At 41.1% G+C, this 18,496-nt stretch overlaps 1 protein-coding gene across 1 annotated transcript in view; it reads right to left on the bottom strand.

Moving 5' to 3' along the window:
• The window catches only part of angpt4 (angiopoietin 4), a 60,604-nt gene extending 42,668 nt beyond the window's left edge, over positions 1-17,936 (bottom strand). Inside the window, exon 1 of the mRNA XM_034692011.1 lies at positions 17,541-17,936. Within this exon, the coding sequence (XP_034547902.1) occupies positions 17,541-17,936 (396 nt within the window). The remainder of the gene's footprint in view (positions 1-17,540) is intronic.
• Positions 17,937-18,496: the final 560 nt, after the last annotated feature.

Genomic DNA, 18,496 nt, shown 5'->3' with positions numbered 1-18,496 from the left:
GATAGAGTGAGGGCAGGACACTTTGAGTATGATGTGATAGATGAAAGTTTTGATCCATCCATAATTTATTCCCCTTGTCCTATTTAGGTCGCGAAGAACTGGAGCCTATCCCTGCTGTCATTGAGAGGCGAGGACAAGTCACCAGTCCTGACCAGAGACTGTGTAAAAAACGGATGTAATATCCCTGACGTCACCTATCTGTTCCTTAAACGCTGTTTTAAAGCTGATTGGTAGTGGCTGCCATTTTGGAAATGCTGAACACAACCTAACTTCTGTCAGCTAGTGAGAGTAAAGGGGTGGGCCATTAGCCTTTTCGCTCACAGCTACAGGTTGCACGTGTGTCAATCAACTCAGCCATGCCCTTATTTAGGCAAAACTTGAAAGTTTAATATCTTCAAAATCTTTTTTGAATGAGTGTGTTTGTGGTTTCTGGTGTTTCTGCAGCCAGCCTCAAGCGGAGACTTGATGAACAGCAGTTTGTAGAACTTCTGCATGGGCTTCATATTTTAAGACCGGAGGTTGACGCTTGGTCCTGACACACGGACACACACAACCATTCATGCACACACTCACACCTACAGACAATTTCTTTTGTTCATTAAATATTAATCACCTAAGTCCTCCTCCATTGTTTACACACGGTGCCACAAAGTTTATGGTTTATTTGTGTGATATCAAACATGAGACGTCAATCAGATAAATCCATATCGCTCTGTTTGATACCGTCAGGACTGCTGATAATTCGCCATCGCCATACATGCCATAAGGATAAATCAGCAGAATCAGTTGAAGGGAATAAATCATAATTATTATAGTCAGATTTAACTGCATGACTGTTGCAAAAGTATGCCTTATTTTGGCTATTGATATCCAGGGTTTTTTCATTTTCCCTTAATTACCAACTCCTTGTTCATGTTACGTGTTCACAGAAACCCTGGGTTGATATCAGTTTGAAGCCAGATAACCAAACGATACCTGAGCTATGCTGAGCCTGCTTCTCAGGCTTCTGGTCTCCTGGGTAAAAGTCTGTCTGTTTAACTAAACGCCTGAGCTTAAACAATCTGTTCACAGAGACAAAACAGACTTTGATAATAGAGTTTCTTACAGTTGAACATGATTTAAAAAATGTGCCATAAATCCCAGTAAGTTTCTTATTTATTTCTTTTGATAAAAAGTTACGTGAGTGTGGATCAGCTGTGTGATCATAGCCTGAACAGAAACAGTGGACTCAGTGTGATCCTGGGCTCTGCTCAGTTGTTGGGTGTCACAGAGTTTATTTATGATGCTGAAAAAGGTCTGAGTGTGTTAAACTGTAAAAACAAACATGTGAGAGCTGACGATGTGCAGTCTGTGCTGATTTCAACTGTGCTGTACTCGGCTATCAGCTGTTTTTCAGACACAAGAACAACTGCTTTATAATCAACAGCCACCCGCAACTAGACAGGAGACACTTTTAACCTGTACATTAACAGGAGATCCTTACCTTCCATGGATTAATTCATAAAGAAAACAGCCTGCCCAACAAGTACAGGCCTTTAGTTTGAATTTTGACAACAAGAAAACAACCCTAAGACAATCTAGCTACTTTTGCTCAAAGTCTATCTTTGCAGTTCAAATATAAACTTGTGATAAACTAGTGATAATTTTGACTCACTACTTCTTAGCTGGAATTCTTTGTCTTCCCCTGCTTTATTTAGCAGCTAAAGCTAACACAGCCAGACCTTGTTTTATCTTAATATAATTTACACCTTAAAGTGGGCCAAAGTGACAATTTGGCTTGTTCAACCATGACAGTAACAGGATCCGACATGTTCAGCCAAGAAGTCTCAGACAAGTTTAGGACAATAATCCTGCAACACGTAACTGATCCTGGTCTGTGATAATGTTTGATATCGGAGAGAAAATAAATCACTAATCCTGTCCGGTGCTTGTTTTCAGATACTTGAGTTTGATTGGTCAAAATCCCATGAGAAAGGTCGGTTAACAAAGCAATGCCAGGGACACCTGATCACACACGTAATTTCAAATCAATGTCACAGGAGGGAGTCTGTCACATTTCACCTCTGCAAGTGCTTTGACGTTGAAACATGTCTCAGCTTTGAACATTGTTGCTGTTATCTCTACCTCTTCTGGTTTTGTAGAGATCAGCAGCTTAGAGATGTTACCTGGATTGCAGGACAGGATGTTGCTCCACTTTTCCCTATCAGAGATGGTTGGGGTCCAGTAGCTCCTCCGGCTGCTCTCACATCTGTGCCCACAAACTATCATTATTTCCCCACTCTCAAGACCAGCCTGAGACCACACTAAAGTTTTTACCACAGTGTCACCAGGCAGAAGGGGAATGTGATGGACTACTTTCTGTGGATTGATTTGATATGACGTGTGTCATCAGGTTGTCTCTGGTGTTACTTTTTTTATTGAGAATAATTCATCGCTTCTACAGGGTATGGACCAATCAGATTCAAGTCTTTAAGATAGCCAGGTAAAAACCATGCGGCAAGTTCCGACTGCAGGAATTGAAGCCAATGCAGAAGTGTTAAAAACTGCTGTTTCTTGAGTGTCCGCTTGAGGCTGGTTCCAAAACTACCAGAAACCACAAACACACAAATTGAAAAAAGCCAATCTTTACAGCAGAAAAAAACATGTTTACAGCCTGGTACAAAAGTTTGGTCTGAATCTCGATAGGCACACACGCGTCCTTTGTAGCAGGGCGCGCCCCTTAAGATGGCGCAAACCTGTGGTGCACACAGTCCCTGTATTAATTGGGAGTAAATCTCTGTGTTTCGTCTCTTGTGTCTTTGGATCATTGAGTCTTTTGTGCCTTCTGTGTTCTTGTGTTCTCTGTGTTTCTCTTGTGTTTCCATCTTGGATTTATTTTTCTTGGACTTTTATTAGACGTCAGCTCTTTGATCTTTTGTTCGTTAAATATTAAACACGTATTGTTTGTTTACACATGTGCCACAAAGTGTATGGTTTATTTTGTTTGATATCAGACATGAGAAGTCAATCAGACAATCCATAATCTAACTCTATAAAATCCAACATGTTTGAGAACATTTGTGCAAATGCAAAATGTCTTCCCATATTTCAAATAAGTGTATTTGAATCTTTATATCCAAATAAAGACCAGGATCAGTTCATATTTCAAACTTTGGACTTTGAAGCGTTACAGTCTCTTAAAATCTGTCAGTATTATATCTGGCTCGGCGTGGTTCACCGCTCTGTCTCTCTCTAAGGTTTACTGGGAAAATATTTTCTTGAAGAAAAATGTATTTATGTCTGTGGTTATGAAGCCAGCTCTACTACATGTTTTCTTTTATTTTTATTAGATCTAATGACCAGTAATAAGTGTTTCTCTTAATTCACCAGCCTTCACTTTGCTGTCATCTCCCAGTTTTCCTCTTGGGAAAGATGAAAATTAGTTTTATGGGGTTTTTATTTATATCATTATCTACATTTCACATGATTGAGCCTAATCAAAACTAATTATTGCTGCTTCTGCTGCTGCTGTGATATAGCACGTAGCACTAAGTGGACTGAGTGATAGCAGCGGTCCAAAGTGCTCGCTGACAGACTGAATGATCATTATAAACACAAAGAGCACGTACTGTATTACAACCAGAACACAAGCTCTCTGCAAAACACGTCAGGGACGAAGTATCAGCGTCCATCTGAGGAGCTGGCAGCGTGTGTGTGTGTGTGTGTGTGTGTGTGTGTGTGTGTGTGTGTGTGTGTGTGTGTGTGTGTGTGTGTGTGTGTTTCTGTTTGTACATGGGTGTGTTTGATAGTGTGTCCTTTATTTTTTTCTGTAACAAGTTGTGATTAATTGTCACAAGTTAAGAACATATTTGGCCTGCGGTCTCACATAAACTCACTCTGGACCTTCGCACTGCCCTCACTGATTGTTAACGAACATAACACTTGTTTGGCTTGGCCACCTGTCTTGGCAGCAGAAAGACTCCTCGTCAGAAACAGAGCTGAGCTGAGTTTGTAACAAATTGAACAATTTAAATCAGATCAAATTGGTCACAGTTAAATGTGGAGGGGGGTTCTGCAGGGTTTTGCTAAGAGCTGTTCTTATCATATTATGATGCTGAGTGTGATCTGTTTCAGTCCTTGGCCGTTCGTCTTTACAGAAAAGAAAAGAAATATGAAACTTTGACATCGAGGACTGCAGGGGCTTTGTATAGAGAACCTTGGCTCAAACTGCAGAAAGTCTCCACATCCACATTTAAATCAGACTACTTCTAAAAAACTCACAGGGAATGACACGATAAGATCATGATATTGATCTTGAAGAAGAACCAGAAGAAAAATGTCCCACTGCGCATGTTATGGTAAATGGTAACTGGTAAATGGACTTCTATATCTCTTTTCTAGTCTTTCTGACCACTCAAAGCGCTTTTACACGACTCGTCACATTCACCCATTCACACCACATTCACTCACTGGAAGTAGGGGCTGCTATATAGTGAGGGAGCGTATAGTGCTATATAGTGAGGGAGCGTATAGTGCTATATAGTGAGGGAGCGTATAGTGCTATATAGTTCATACACATTCACACACTGCTGTGTCTTGCTCAAGGACACTTCTGCATGTGACTGATAGAGCTGGGATCAAACCGCCAACCTTCCGATTGATAGACGACCAACTCGACCCACTGAGCCACAGTCGCCCCAATGCAGTTATGCATACGAAACATCTAAAAACAGCTACCAGCTCTCACCTGTCGCTCAAAGAGGCCACGCCCCTCATTAAACAGAACTTTGAGCCTTGATAGATATTTTTTAATAGTGTTATTTACAAATTGAGCCAAGCAACTAACACAAGGGCTATCACAACCGGTATTGATATTAACCATTTTTAATAATGCTGATATCGCCTTTAAAAATTAGCATCTAGTGGACACTGGAGGTACTGCAGCCTTTGGTATTTCCATGTTGGCTTGTTTCAAAGTTTTTCATCATGGAAAGGTCCTGCTTAGTGCAAGTTTAATAAGTGGCTGAGCCATATCTCAGTAACTGCACCATGTAAACAGTTGTCAACACAATTATGTATTCGTAGTTTTTGGACTGAAGTTGGAACACAGGAAGTGGGAAAATGCAGAAAAAACAAGCAGTTATTTTGGAAAAGGGACAAATGTAGCTTTTTGTTTAATACTGTAAACTGGACAAGTCACAAGGCCTTCTTTGAGCCCTAAATCAATTGACAGTTACATATTTGTAACGCTTAAGGCTGATTTATACTTCTGCGTCTCCCCTACGCAGCAGGGGCTGATGCGGACATGAGCACCACATACTTGTGCGTTGAGGCATCCGTGAGGCGCAGCGATTCTCTGCCGAAATGCTTGAGGGCAGTGTGGTCTCTCTGATGGCCGGTTGCCTCCTTCCGGCCCCGCTATGATCTCTGTTTACTTTTCCACAGTGATTCAGAGCGTGTTATGTTAATCTACAGCTGATACAAGTTGCTGTTTATCATACAGACATGATTACGTAAAGAATAGAGAGGAGTAGATGAAATACACGGCCGATGTCTGGGATCCCAGAAGTGATATAAATGCGGGAAACACAATGCCGCCGAGCGGACCAATCACAGGGCTTGCGGTCTGCGACGGCTCTACGCGTAGTTACAATTTAGAGGAGGTGCGCGTCAGCTACGTGCGTAGGCCTCTGCGTAGGTACGGGAGCTACCCGGACCCCCGCAGTAGGCTATGCCGTCGATTCGACGCGGAAGTTTAAATCAGCCTTTAGTCTTACTGTCTTTTAAAATTATGTCAAGAATCAAAAAGGGTCAAGAATCAAATAAAAAGTCTCATAGTCTCATTAGTTGTTGGTGTAATAATTGTTGTTTACTCAGAATAATCTCTATTTTCTTCATGGCTGTAATCTCTCATTTACAGATGATACACTCGTATATGTTCTAAACAAACATACTGTCTTCTCTTTTCTATACTTCTTACATTTGTTCTCTTCTAAACCACATAACTCTTATTTATCCATTCAAACATTCCCTCATGTACACACACAAACACAAACACTCCACACACACTCACAGAGCAGAGCCAGCTCTCAGGACAGCAATGGGAAAGTGGCTGACTGTGGGTTTGTTTCTGTTCCAGCTGTTCTGCTGACAGCAGCGTTTCTCTGGGAAAGGATAATGGACACATGAGCCCAGTGAATCTAGACATCCAGAGCAGCTGGATTATAGAGGGATAATGTGCTCACAGGGTGCATAACAATGTAAGGAAAGACCTGCAGCACTCAAGACATGAGGATTAAGTAATTATGTTTTATTTCTGAGATGTTTTAAACTGCAGCTACGTTGGAGACACTTGAATAAAAGCAAATATGGTTTTGCTGTTGGTTGAAATACTAATACACTATGATAAAACAGCAGCTCTGAGATATCGACATAATTCACTAGGGATGGGCATTTCAAGCCAAAATACTATTCGATAATCACTGGGATCTATTTGGCGATTATTCGTTATCGAGTTTTTGTTGAGTCCAGCCCTCAGACAGCAGGTTTGAAAGGTTAAATTGAGACAACAGCGACTAACACACTTGTTGCACTGAAGGTGCAACTGTCCCTTTAACGGCTGTTTGTGTGGCAGTCGCGTTAAACAGCACCGGGATGAGGTGCTGCTAGTAGCAGGCATCATCTGGCAGCATCTGACTCCACCTTTATGTCTATGTTTCTGTGACGCAGCAGCGTGCCGTATATGTTAACATTTTACAGCCAGACTGCAGTTAGCATTCTTCTTCTCCTGTTACTTAATGTGGTTAGCTAACAGCTGTAAGACGCTCTTTAGCCACCATCTGCGCCGTATTACAACCAGGCACCAGTGTCAGTATAGGTGTCAGTATAGTCAGTGACTGCAGGTAAGAAATATACTGATGATTCAAATTCAATTTTTACAATCCAATGTATCATAACTAGTATATGCATTATTTAATGATTGTTTCCTGACTTGCTGTGAGAAGAAGTTAGTTAACATCTTAATGTGGAACTTTTAAGGGACAGAGTTGCTGAGTTTCAAAGCATCAACGATTCAGAACTTCAAAGCTCTTCAGGTTTTTCCTGTCATCTTTTTCATCCAGTTTTCAGTATTTATACTCGTGCTGTGAACTCTTTTTATGGTATCAAAAACACATAGATCTAGCTCTTTATTCTCAGCCTCTCTTTGTTTCTGTCTCATATGTCCTCTCACCTCCTCCCCTCTTTTTGATCTGCACTCACTTTATCTCTCTCGTCCTCTTTGTTCCTCTCCGTCTCTCTCTCTCTGATTTATGGGTTACCAGGCGACGAGTCTGAACTTTGTCTTCCTCTCTGTCTCATCCCATCCTCCTCTTTGTGGCCTGTCCCTCCATCCTCACACACTGCACTCCTCTTTGTTTCTGTTTCTCTCACACTCTCTCTCCTTACTCTCACTGTTGCATTCAATCTCATTAAAGTCTGAACTAAAGGTAGACTGTGACATGACGTCTAAGAAGAGAAACTTTACTAAAGAGATTTTATACAGCTTCATTGTATTCTGCAGGTTCTCTTACGTCCTCTTCTATATAATCATCATCATCATCGTCCGGTTCCTCCTTTTTTTGCTGTATTTGTAAAAATGTTGATTTTCCGTCACCCTCAACATGTTGGTTGATTTTAAAGCAAAGCCAAAAGTTGAAAGAGTGTCTGTGTCTTTCAACATCTGCTTCTTCTTTTCAAAGAGCAGCAATAGCTCAAAATTAACTGAAGAGAAACGCCTAGAATCAGAATCTGTTTATGGTGCTCTCTCTCTCTCTCTCTCTCTCTCTCTCTCTCTCTCTCTCTCTCTCTCTCTCTCTCTCTCTCTATGGACAGCACCACTTTGACACGTCATTTCTAGCACAAATATTCAAAAAAGACGATCTTTACAGCAGAAATAAACATGTTTACAGCCTGGTTCAAAAAATGGTTGATGGCTGAGTAGCTGATTGCTCTATCAGCGCACACTGAATGGAGGGTGATTTTTTTTACAAGTCGTTATGTTTGAAGATATTAAACGTACAAGTTTTGCCTAAATAAGGGCGTCTCTGACTTGATTGACAAGCGGGAACACTGTAGCTGCTAGCGAAAAGGCTAAAGGCCCGCCTCACACTAGCTCGGACAAAGTGTGGTTGAGTTCATTATTTCCGATGTGGCACCCGTCAACGATTGGCTTCAAAACAGGGCTTCAGAAACAGATGGGTGACATCACAGGGACCACGTCAGGTCACGTGGAACTACAGCTCATGTTACAGCGTAAAGACGAAGAAGGCTGAACAGGCTGAACAGAGCAGGCAGCAGAGCCAGGATATGGGGAAACAATGAAGGTGAAGGTTCTCCATGGAGGCATTTTACTGAACTGGCTACTGAAATACACATTACATAAGCGTCTTAATGCTTCAAGAGTAAAAACAGAAGACCAGTTTATGAAAAAATGTATGAGAAACAAAACACAGTGTGTCAGAGGAAGCACGCTCTCCTGCGAGGTCTCATCCATAGTGTTTACACAGACAGCTCACCGTCTGGTGACCACATGTAACTTTACACAGATCTCTGGTTGTTGTTTTAAATGAAGACAAAGAGGAGTGGAAAAGTTGCAGGTATGGAGCTACAGGAATAGATTGTTGAAGATGTTTCTTTGTGTGTCTCTTGTTGATTTAAAAACTTGTATTAGAACGATCTTCTGAACAGAATGGGACTCTTTCTGCTCAGAGATTTAAAGCTTTCTTTCTGTCTTCCTTTCTTCCCTCTGACTCTCTGTCAGCCTGTTTGAAGTGGGTCTCTGTCTGACTCTCAGGGTTGATATCAGTTCAGTTATCAGCTGCAGAGATACAGAGAGCTAACCTGGCTTTCACTAAAAAGAAACTCCCGTAAACTCTTTCTTTTAAATCCTTTTCCTCTCTACAGGAGGGCTCAATCATTCAGTAACTGGGCCTGAAACAGAGCCACATGTGGCTAGAGAGCAGCTGCTGTGATATCACAGCAGGAGGAGAGTACAGCAGCAAACAGACTCACATGAGAGCTGCACCCAAATCTGAGGACTTACTTAGTGAACAATGCTTTTTAAATTAAGAGGTTTTAAATACTATTCACTGTACCTTTAAATGCTACACACTATACCTTTAAACACTACATACTGTAACTTTAAATGCTACACATTGTACCTTTAAATACTACATACTGTACCTTTACATGCTACACACTGTGCCTTTAAATGCTACGCACTGTACCTTTTAACACAAGACCCTGTACATTTAAACACTACATACTGCACCTTTAAATACACGCACTGTAGCTTTAAATACCACACACTATACCTTTTAACACAAGACATTGAACATTTAAACACTACACACTGCACCTATAATACTACACACTGTTCCTTTAAATGCTATACACTACCTTAAATAGTATACCCTGTAACTTTATTTACTACACACTGTACCTTTAAATACCACACACTGAATCTTTAATATTAAACACTACTATTTCAAAGTACTACACACTGCACCTTTAAAAATTTGCTTTCCCAAAAGTTTCATATTCACTTCAGTCCGTTCCTTGATGTGTCTTTGAGGATACCAGATAAAAACAATCAGGCTGCAGATGTGTATGATTTTCTCATAATGTCGGTATTAGTCACATTTATTTTCAGTAACCACAGACACGAATAGAAAAACCCAAAACACACACTCAGAAACACACACTCTCCCACTCATGACCACAGACACTTCCCCTGTGAGTCCATTTCCTGCTGCAGTGCTGCTTTTTGTGTTTTTAATATCTACTTTTACAGCTTCATCGTCATTTTACGGCTCTGCTGTTAATCCGAGAAGCTCTGTGTGTCGTTTTTAGTTTTATTTTATAAGATCCAGTTTAATGAAGCCACAGAACAACAATAATGAAGTGCTAAATACTCGTATGACGTCTTTTGTTTTGAAGGTTTTGGTTTTGACACGTTTGGCCACACTGCCGTATGTAACAGAGCCTCTGAGCTTTATTTTATCAGATCATTAACCAGCAGCTCCTCAGCCAACACACAACGGTCAGAGCTTTTTATGAGACATGTAAAACAGCCGTATACACTCCAAACCCTCCACTGCAGATCTCCATGAAACACAATAAAACTGTCTGCTGCTGTAAAACCATTCCCCAGCATTCCCAGCACTGCCTCCAATCCTCTAAAACCATCCGCAAACATTCCCAGCAGAGAGAGAAACTCAAAGTGCAATGGACCCGACAATGAAAACCTATTAACCGTTAATTCATACTTTAGGGAACAGTGAATATGCAGTGGTAAATATTTCTCAGAATAGAAGAAATAAGTCAGAAATGGCAATCCCTGCTAACGTTTAAGCGAGGCCACAGTGTTAGTTTTAATCCGTAGACTGTGTGATGCCCAACTCTCACCAGATCTGTGTTCGGTCCATCTCCAGAGTTTTCAGAGCGCAGCATGTCCTGTCCTGCTCGATCTTCTATGCGTTGAATGATTCGTTGTGATCTGGCATCCTGCAACAATAGAAGTGTTGTGGTCTGCCGTGGAGGGCAGCGGATTGCCGGAGCTGAGACGGAGCAGAAACGCGATGCAGCAGAGCTAGTGGAAGCATTTTATGTACAAGTTTAAAAATGTAGTGTTGCAACATTGTAAGGTGTTTCAGTAAGGAGGAAAAGGTAAAAGAAAGCACAAAGAATCAAATAAATTCTTAGCATGTGCGATGCTACACAGAGCTTTTAATAATTTAAGCAATTTTGGAAGTAGATTAAAAAGCTGAGTTGGGAAATCTGCTTTTATACTGAACATTTGTGCTGTTATTTTGTGCTTCACTAGCAGTATATATGGTGTGGCTGCCATTTTGAGGGTTATTTTCCATTTAAACTATAATTATTTTGGCGTTGGGCTGGTTTTAGGGCTAGTTTTGATTGGCTATTGGGATGGTTTGTCCATAGACTGCATAAATAATGGACGTAGTATCCGTGACGTCACCCATCTGTTTCTGAAGCACTTTTTTGAGGCCAATCATCAGCTGGCGCCATATTTGAAATGCTGAGCTCAGCCTAACTACTGTCGAGCTAGTGTGAGACGAAGAGGCGTCTTTGAGCCTCCTAGCCAACAGCTACAGTGTTCCCGCTTGTCAATCTATTCAGCTGTGCCTCTCAGTAAGGAAAACTCGTAATCTTAATATCTTCAAAATTGCCGCGTTATAGACAAGTGAGCGTCATGTAATACCCTCAAGAGAACGTAAGCTTCACGTAGTGCACCATGGATAATGTATTTTAAGTGCTTCCATAAATCATCAAGAGAAACTGTGATATGGAGAGGACAGGGAAGGGTACCGGCTGCTGGTTGAATGTAGAAGCAACTGCACAGAAAGTAGTCCATCAGATTTCATTCCCCCTCTGCCTATTGACACTGTGGTAAAAACGTTGGTGTGGTCTCAGGCTGGTCTTCAGAGTGGGGAAATAATGACAGTCAGTGGGCACAGATGTGAGAGCAGCCTGAGGAGCTACTGGACCCCAACAATCTCTGATAGAGAAAAGAGGTGCAACATCCTGTCCTGTGATCCAGACAACAGCAGCAGAGCTGGAGAGAGCATCTCTAAGCTGCTGATCTCTACAAAGTCTCTTCAGCTCAGACAGATTCAGTTCTCCTGGTGTTTGCTCTTTGTTGTACTTTAACGTTACATTTAAGGACCAGTTGCAGAGGATTAAGAGCTGAGTGGTCTGCAGTCATGTTTGGACTGCATGAGTCAGGTAATGGTCGTCATTAGCCTGTTATTAGCGCTTTTAGGGAGCTCGGTCTGAGCTGTTTGATGTGAGGCTGCAGAGGATGATGGAGCACAGAGCTGAGACCAAACCAGGCGTTTCCACACACTGAGAGCAGAATCATGTATTACTGTACAAACTGTGATGGGCGGAGTATTTACACGAGTCAGGACTGTGATATATTACCATAATTAAATATTATCTCCCCCCCTAACATCCTTCAGATATTAAAACATGTATTCAAAGCTTCCTCCTCTTTAAAACTGAGATCTTCTCTGTCTCATCAGACTGCTCTGACTTATCTTTGTCTCTCTGCAGAACATTATCATGGAAATAACCTTTAAAGACATCAAAGGATGAAACTGCAGCAGTGGTTGATAGCTGACCACAGCTCCCCCCCCCCCCCCCCCCCCCCCCCCCCCCCCTCTCTCTCTCTCTCTCTCCCTCTCTCTCTCTCCATTTGAAGTCAGTCATTTGGCAGAAAACTAAACAAGCCTCCTGTTAACTACCTCACTCTGCTGTTTACGGACACACTCGCTCCAAACGACTTCAAAGCTGCTCCGCCCATCGAAACCAAACTGTGACTTTGAGTTCAGCTAAACATCCTGACACTTTGAAGTGTGATTATGTGAGAGAGAAAACAGATTCTGTAATGACTGCACAGTTTATTAACAGTGATAATAAACTTTGAGGCAGCACTGAGAATGAAGAGATGCCATTCTTACTGTAAATAGTTAATCTTGAATCAAATGCTTAAGAAGCTGTTATTATTATGTAAGACAGTTAATGCAGTTCATGTTTTTAATAATAAATGTTTTGGCACATTATTCTTGAATTCAGACTCTTTTCTTAATTTCCTAATAATTTTTTATATTTATAACTCTACTTTTCAATAATAACTACTTTATTCTTGTAAATTATTGACCTCATTTTTAAATAACTTGACTACCGTATTGTTGTAAACTATATATTTTATTCTTGTTAATTGATGACTTTATCTTAAAAAAACATAACCTTGTCGTCAATTAAAGATTTGAATTGTTAGTTTCCGATTTTATTTGTTTGAATTAACAAGTTTACTCTTGTCAGTTCATGACTTCGTCCTTATTCATTTATAACAATATTCTTGTAATACTGAGATTATTCTTGTAAATTGTATAACAGCTTTCTACTTAATTTAAGACATCCTTGTTTTCATTTAGACTCTACTCCTGTAAATTTACAACTTTCTTGTATATTTATGACAATTTTCTTTGAAGTTTTTACTTTATTCTTGAAAACAAATGACTTTAATTTCGTTATTTGGGACTATATTCTCATAAATTACTTTATTCTTGTAATATTGATCCCTTTTCTTGTAATTTATTTCTTAGAAATTGTTGATTAAGAGCTTTATTCTTGTTCATTTGTGACTATTATTTTTAATCCATGACTTTGTCTTAATTTACATCTATATTCTTGTAAATGTAGGCCTTTTATTCTTGTTTAGTAATAACTTTATTGACGTTAAGGGATTTAGAGGTATAACTTTGTCTAAGTACATGCCTCATTCAGAGACACTCAGTCCTCGATGTGGCATCATCTCTAGTCTTTCTCCCATATTTCTGGTCTATCCTCCATCCTCTCTAAAGAATACAAAGGCTACGAAAAAGGAAAAAAAAAATGAGTTGACATTTCGTGAAGCGCAGCTGAAAAGATCTGAGATCAGATATTTCACTGCACTGAGATGATTTGACGAGTTATTTTATTGAATGAAGACTGAAAGAGCTTTAACGTCTCTGAAGCTTTGTGAATGAAACTCTCAGAGGGACTGAGGTGTAAGAGAGACTGAGAGGAGAGACAGCGGAAATGCAGTTATCGTCCATCTGAACTGAATCAAAGCTGTGATGAGAGGACGCTGACGAACCAGCGGGCTGATGTTTCAGACAGGGATAAGGTACTGACAGCTGACCCTGTCTGAACCCTGAAGGTCAAAGGTCAGCTGTCTGACTCCTGTCAGGGTGCAGTATATCTCAGCTCTGGCCTTGACCCACATCTCCTCTGAGGTTTAACAGTCTGGGTGGTAAGAACATACACACGTACATGCAGGCGCTTATATAAGATATGCATTAATCTCACACACACACTCACCCACAAACACACGTTAGCTTGTTGAAAACCCCCGGAAACCCCTGAGGATTAATCCAGTAGAGCTCCACTCTGAATGTAAACTCTGCAGATTAAAATCTTTGTCGTAAAGAAACTCAATCCTCCTCCAGAAACAGCAGACAAAAGACAGAAGCTCTGGAGGGCAGGAGAAGGAATTCACTCGAAGGTAACTTTAGATGAGGTGAACAGGACTTCTGCAGGAATATTGAAGTTGACATGTCTGTCCTCATTCAGCTCTCCTTCCTCTCTTTGACATTGACTCACCTTTAAACATAGATGAGTCAAATATCATATCTTTGAACATTGTGTCTGTTATCTCTACCTCTCCTGGTTTCAGTGACTTTGTAGAGATCAGCAGCTTAGAGATGCTCTTCTCTCGAGCTCTGCTGCTGTTACCCGGATCACAGGACAGGATGTTGCTCCTCTTTTCCCTCTCAGAGATGGTTGGGGTCCAGTAGCTCCTCAGGCTGCTCTCACATCTGTGCCCGCTAACTGTCATTATGTCCCCACAGCCTGAGACCACATTAACATTTTACCACAGTGTCAACAGGCAGAGGGGGAATATGATGGACTACTTTCTGTGGAGTGATTTGATATGACGTGATCAGGTTGTCCCTGGCGTCACTTTTGCTGTCCTGGACTAAGCATTGTGATTATTAACTTTGGACCAATCAGAATAGAGTATTTAACACAACCTGGTAATAATGTTGTTTGGAAGGCAATGTCACCACCCCGCTCTTTTTTTTTGCCTCCAAAGTTCCTACTTTGTAAAATTAAAGCACAATATGTAAGAAGGCTTTGGTTGAGTTTTAGAAATTAGAAGGGCGTGAAAACATCTTTCTTCACACACACAGTGTGTTTGCACAATGTTTGTGCAAAAAGATTTGTTTCTGGGCTCTAGTGTAGCAGGTGCCCCATATACAGAGCTGTACTTGCTGCAGCAGCCGTGTGTTTTACTCTGCTGTACTTCATTCCCTATTTTCTGAAAGTTTTCTGTCTCTCCTTAGATGTGCTATCAAATAAAGGCTAAAATCAGCCAGGGAAGTAACTAAAGATTTATATTTATACAGGGATCTTTCTGGAGGAATACATTCACCAAACTGCGTCAGTGCAGTTTTTTCCTTGGATTATACACTAATCAAATCACACTTGTGAATTGTATTTGTTATATATGCTTGTAGTTACACTTAACCGTAAAGATCAATGTTTAAAGAAAGAGACCACCTGTTACCATGAGGGAACTTTCTTGGAGAACCAAGAACCTTTAAGGGAACCATGAAAGTAAACCTGTAAATAATAGAGGACAGAGTTTAGGACATGTTGAATCAAAGCCTCATTTTTGAAAATGTATTGAATTAAACTCATGAAACTGAACAGGCCACAGTTAACACGTGCAAAGCGTTCTTCAATCCTCCGTGGGTTTGATTTTTCTAATCTCAGTGCCTCGGTTCTTTAAAGTCCTCTGGTTCTACAGTTTGACAAAAAAAAAGAGCTTTTTGAATATTTTTGAGCTTTGAAATACCACCCTGTAGTTTTGTCTTTTCCAAATACCCTCCACATTACAAGTTTCAGAAGGCCATGATGGATCCGAACAATATTTAGAAAGCTAAATAACTCTGCCGTAAATCTGCATTCCTCCTGTTAGAGTCATGATTCATAGGAACCCTGAGCCCAGACACTAGAGCATCATTCATGCTGGGGCGGTCCTCATTCTTCTCTCATCTAAATGACTCTAACGATGATGAATGGAGACTCCCCGCATACACACACACTCTCCAAACTGTTTGCCCTCACTAATCTGATTCTGTGGATCAACATCACCTGCTGCACTTAAATCACTTCAGCCTGCACATCTGCAGGAGTCTGACAACCTGTCGGGAGGAGACGGAGTGGCTGCTCAGCAGAGAACTGAGGGAGACTGTGTGGTCTGAATACAGTGTGATTAAGCTACTGTTGTCCTAATATGCATTTACTGTAAATCATAAGCAAGAAATCAATCTTTATTTATATATCGCCAAATCACAACAAATGTTATCTGTAGACTCTTTACAAACAGAGCAGGTCTAGACCGTACTCTATGTTCTATTATTAACAAAGACCCAACATCAAGACAGGATAAGATCCAGTCCCATCTTACAGACAGGACTCAGTCTGATCTCATCTTAATCCACCATGAGCAGAGCACTTTGAAGTATTTAGCAAGTTACAGTGACAAGGACAAACTTCCTTTAACAGGTAGAAACCTCCAGCAGGACCAGAATCATGTTAGACACATCTGCTGAGATCAAGTTGGGGTTGGAAAGAGGGATAGAGATAATGGAACGTACAGTTTGATACGATGGATTTATCTGAAGATACAATAATGTCGCAATGACATGTCCACAATTTGCGTTTTTATGGGAGAATGTAAAACTAGTTATGAATTGCACAGAAAGGATCTTCAAATACAGTCAAGTTGACTTTCCGTTATTCTTAATGATGTTCGAGGGAGAAGCTGCTGTGATTCAATGCACCTCGCCCAAAAAGTGCATAAATAGTGCATTGACTTTGAGGAAGTGTATTTCTCAAGGTTCACATGTAAATATGAGCAAAAGACGTTAGCACTTATCATAAATTCATACATTTTAATAACAGGAAGCAGCTTAAAGAAACAAACATGCTTTAACCCTGTTTTTATAAGCATTTCACCGACAAGCCATGTGACAAAGATATAATTAATAACAAAATGTATTCAGGATAAATCTATTGTGAAGACTTTTTGTTAATAGTTTGTTTACATCGCGTTCCTTGGTCAGCACCTTGATCTTTTTTTAGTTGAGCACACCAGCTCTTCGCCTCACACACTTTAACCTGCACTTAAGAAATGACTGGTTGATCTGTACTCTTGCAGAAGTGAAGCAAACGACGCCACGTGCACCACAGCCAACATGAAATTAACGGGGTATAGAAGTTGGGATGGGTTAAGCACCCTAAAAAAAGGATGAAGAATGAATGAAAAGTCAAACAACCAGATAGAGAGTGAACTCTTTGAGGAAGACTCTGCAACTACAAACTGTAACTCAGACCTTCACCAGACACTAATATATCAAGTTTTAATGGATCAAGTCTCAAGCTTCATGTCCTGAGTCTATAGGTTTTACAGAAGTATAATAAAGGCAGCAGTGATGGGACAACGAGAGATGGTTTTCATGGTGCACCATGCAGCCAGAGCTCCACTCTTCTCTCCCCAGATGGAAGAATTACAGTTTGTTAAGACAACAGCAGCGAAAGCTCTCTGTTCGCTCCTGATTGAAACCAGCTGCCACTCATCCAGAGTCACAACCTGAAACTTTGATCCCTCTCCTGCAAATCACGGAGCAGGAAAACCTTTATGTTTTCACAGCCTGAAATAACTTATCACGACTTCACCAAGGACACAGCTGCCGGGAGAAAGGACGTTTGTGCAGGAGGGATCCTGAGTCCAGATACGGAACAACTGTTTGGTTTCTCTATGTGGATCAAGGGGTTAAATGGTGCAGGACAGAGCATCCATCAGCAGCAGGTGAAAGCGCACTTATTCTTATTCATACTCCAACGCTTCCTGTCAGAAAAAGGACTTCTAGTTTGGTTCTTACCTTCTGCAGCCACTGCGTGTTGTTCTCCATCGTGCTCTCCAGCTGCTGCAGTTTCTGAGTCGACAGTTCTCCATCTATCGGTGGGGAGTCTCTCTGCACCACGCTCCCCCCGCTGCGAGAGCTTCCATACTGCTCACTCTGAGCTGGCGATCCTCCGCCCTGACATCCCTCCAGCTCTGGCAGGATGAAGGTGTAGCTGCACTGACCGTGTTGGATGCGGTGATACTTCCTTCTCCTTTCTGCACCACCAGCGCCACCGCCTCTTCCTCCTCTCCTCTGGCTCCTTCCTGTTCTTTCTCGCTCTGTGGTGGAAACACCCGCAGCTTCCAGGACGGCTGAGAAGGTCCAGAGCAGCAGGAGCAGCAGAAACCCCCGACTGAGGTTTAAGACTTTCATGACGCTCTCTTCAGATGAGTTCAAGTGTTTCTCTCAGTTTGAAGAGGGTCAAGAGACACTCGTGACTCTGATTCACTTTATGAAAACATGTGAGTGCAGGTGATTCTGCACCTAACGGTCAGTCCACAAGCTTCTTTGTTGAACTCTTCTGGAGGAAAACACCTGATCTGTTGAATCACCCTGAATCGTCTCCTGTTCCTCCTCACCTGCAGGAAAAGTCAACATCAGATGAACACGTCTGATCCATCATCTTTCCTTCTTCTTCTTCTTCTTCTTCTTCTTCTTCTTCTTCTTCTTCTTCTTCTTCTTCTTCTTCTTCTTCTTCTTCTTCTTCTTCTTCTTCTTCTTCTTCTTCTTCTTCTTCTTCTTCTTCTTCTCCTTCTCTCGTTTCTTTAAATATCTGCCTTCTCTGTGTTTTAGCTGAAGATCTTTCAGGATGGGTCCATCATCTTCATCCTGGACAAGCCCATCATGATTCCTGGAGGTTGGCTCCAAGAAAAATATATACAGAAGAAGCGGAGATGCAAATGCAGAGAGATTTAATCCACAGTGAAACAAAG

The sequence above is a fragment of the Notolabrus celidotus genome, chromosome 1 (assembly GCF_009762535.1).
Source record: "Notolabrus celidotus isolate fNotCel1 chromosome 1, fNotCel1.pri, whole genome shotgun sequence".
Taxonomy (NCBI): domain Eukaryota; kingdom Metazoa; phylum Chordata; class Actinopteri; order Labriformes; family Labridae; genus Notolabrus; species Notolabrus celidotus.
Note: the sequence above shows the minus strand (reverse complement) of the source record. Positions and strands in the feature narration are given on the sequence as shown.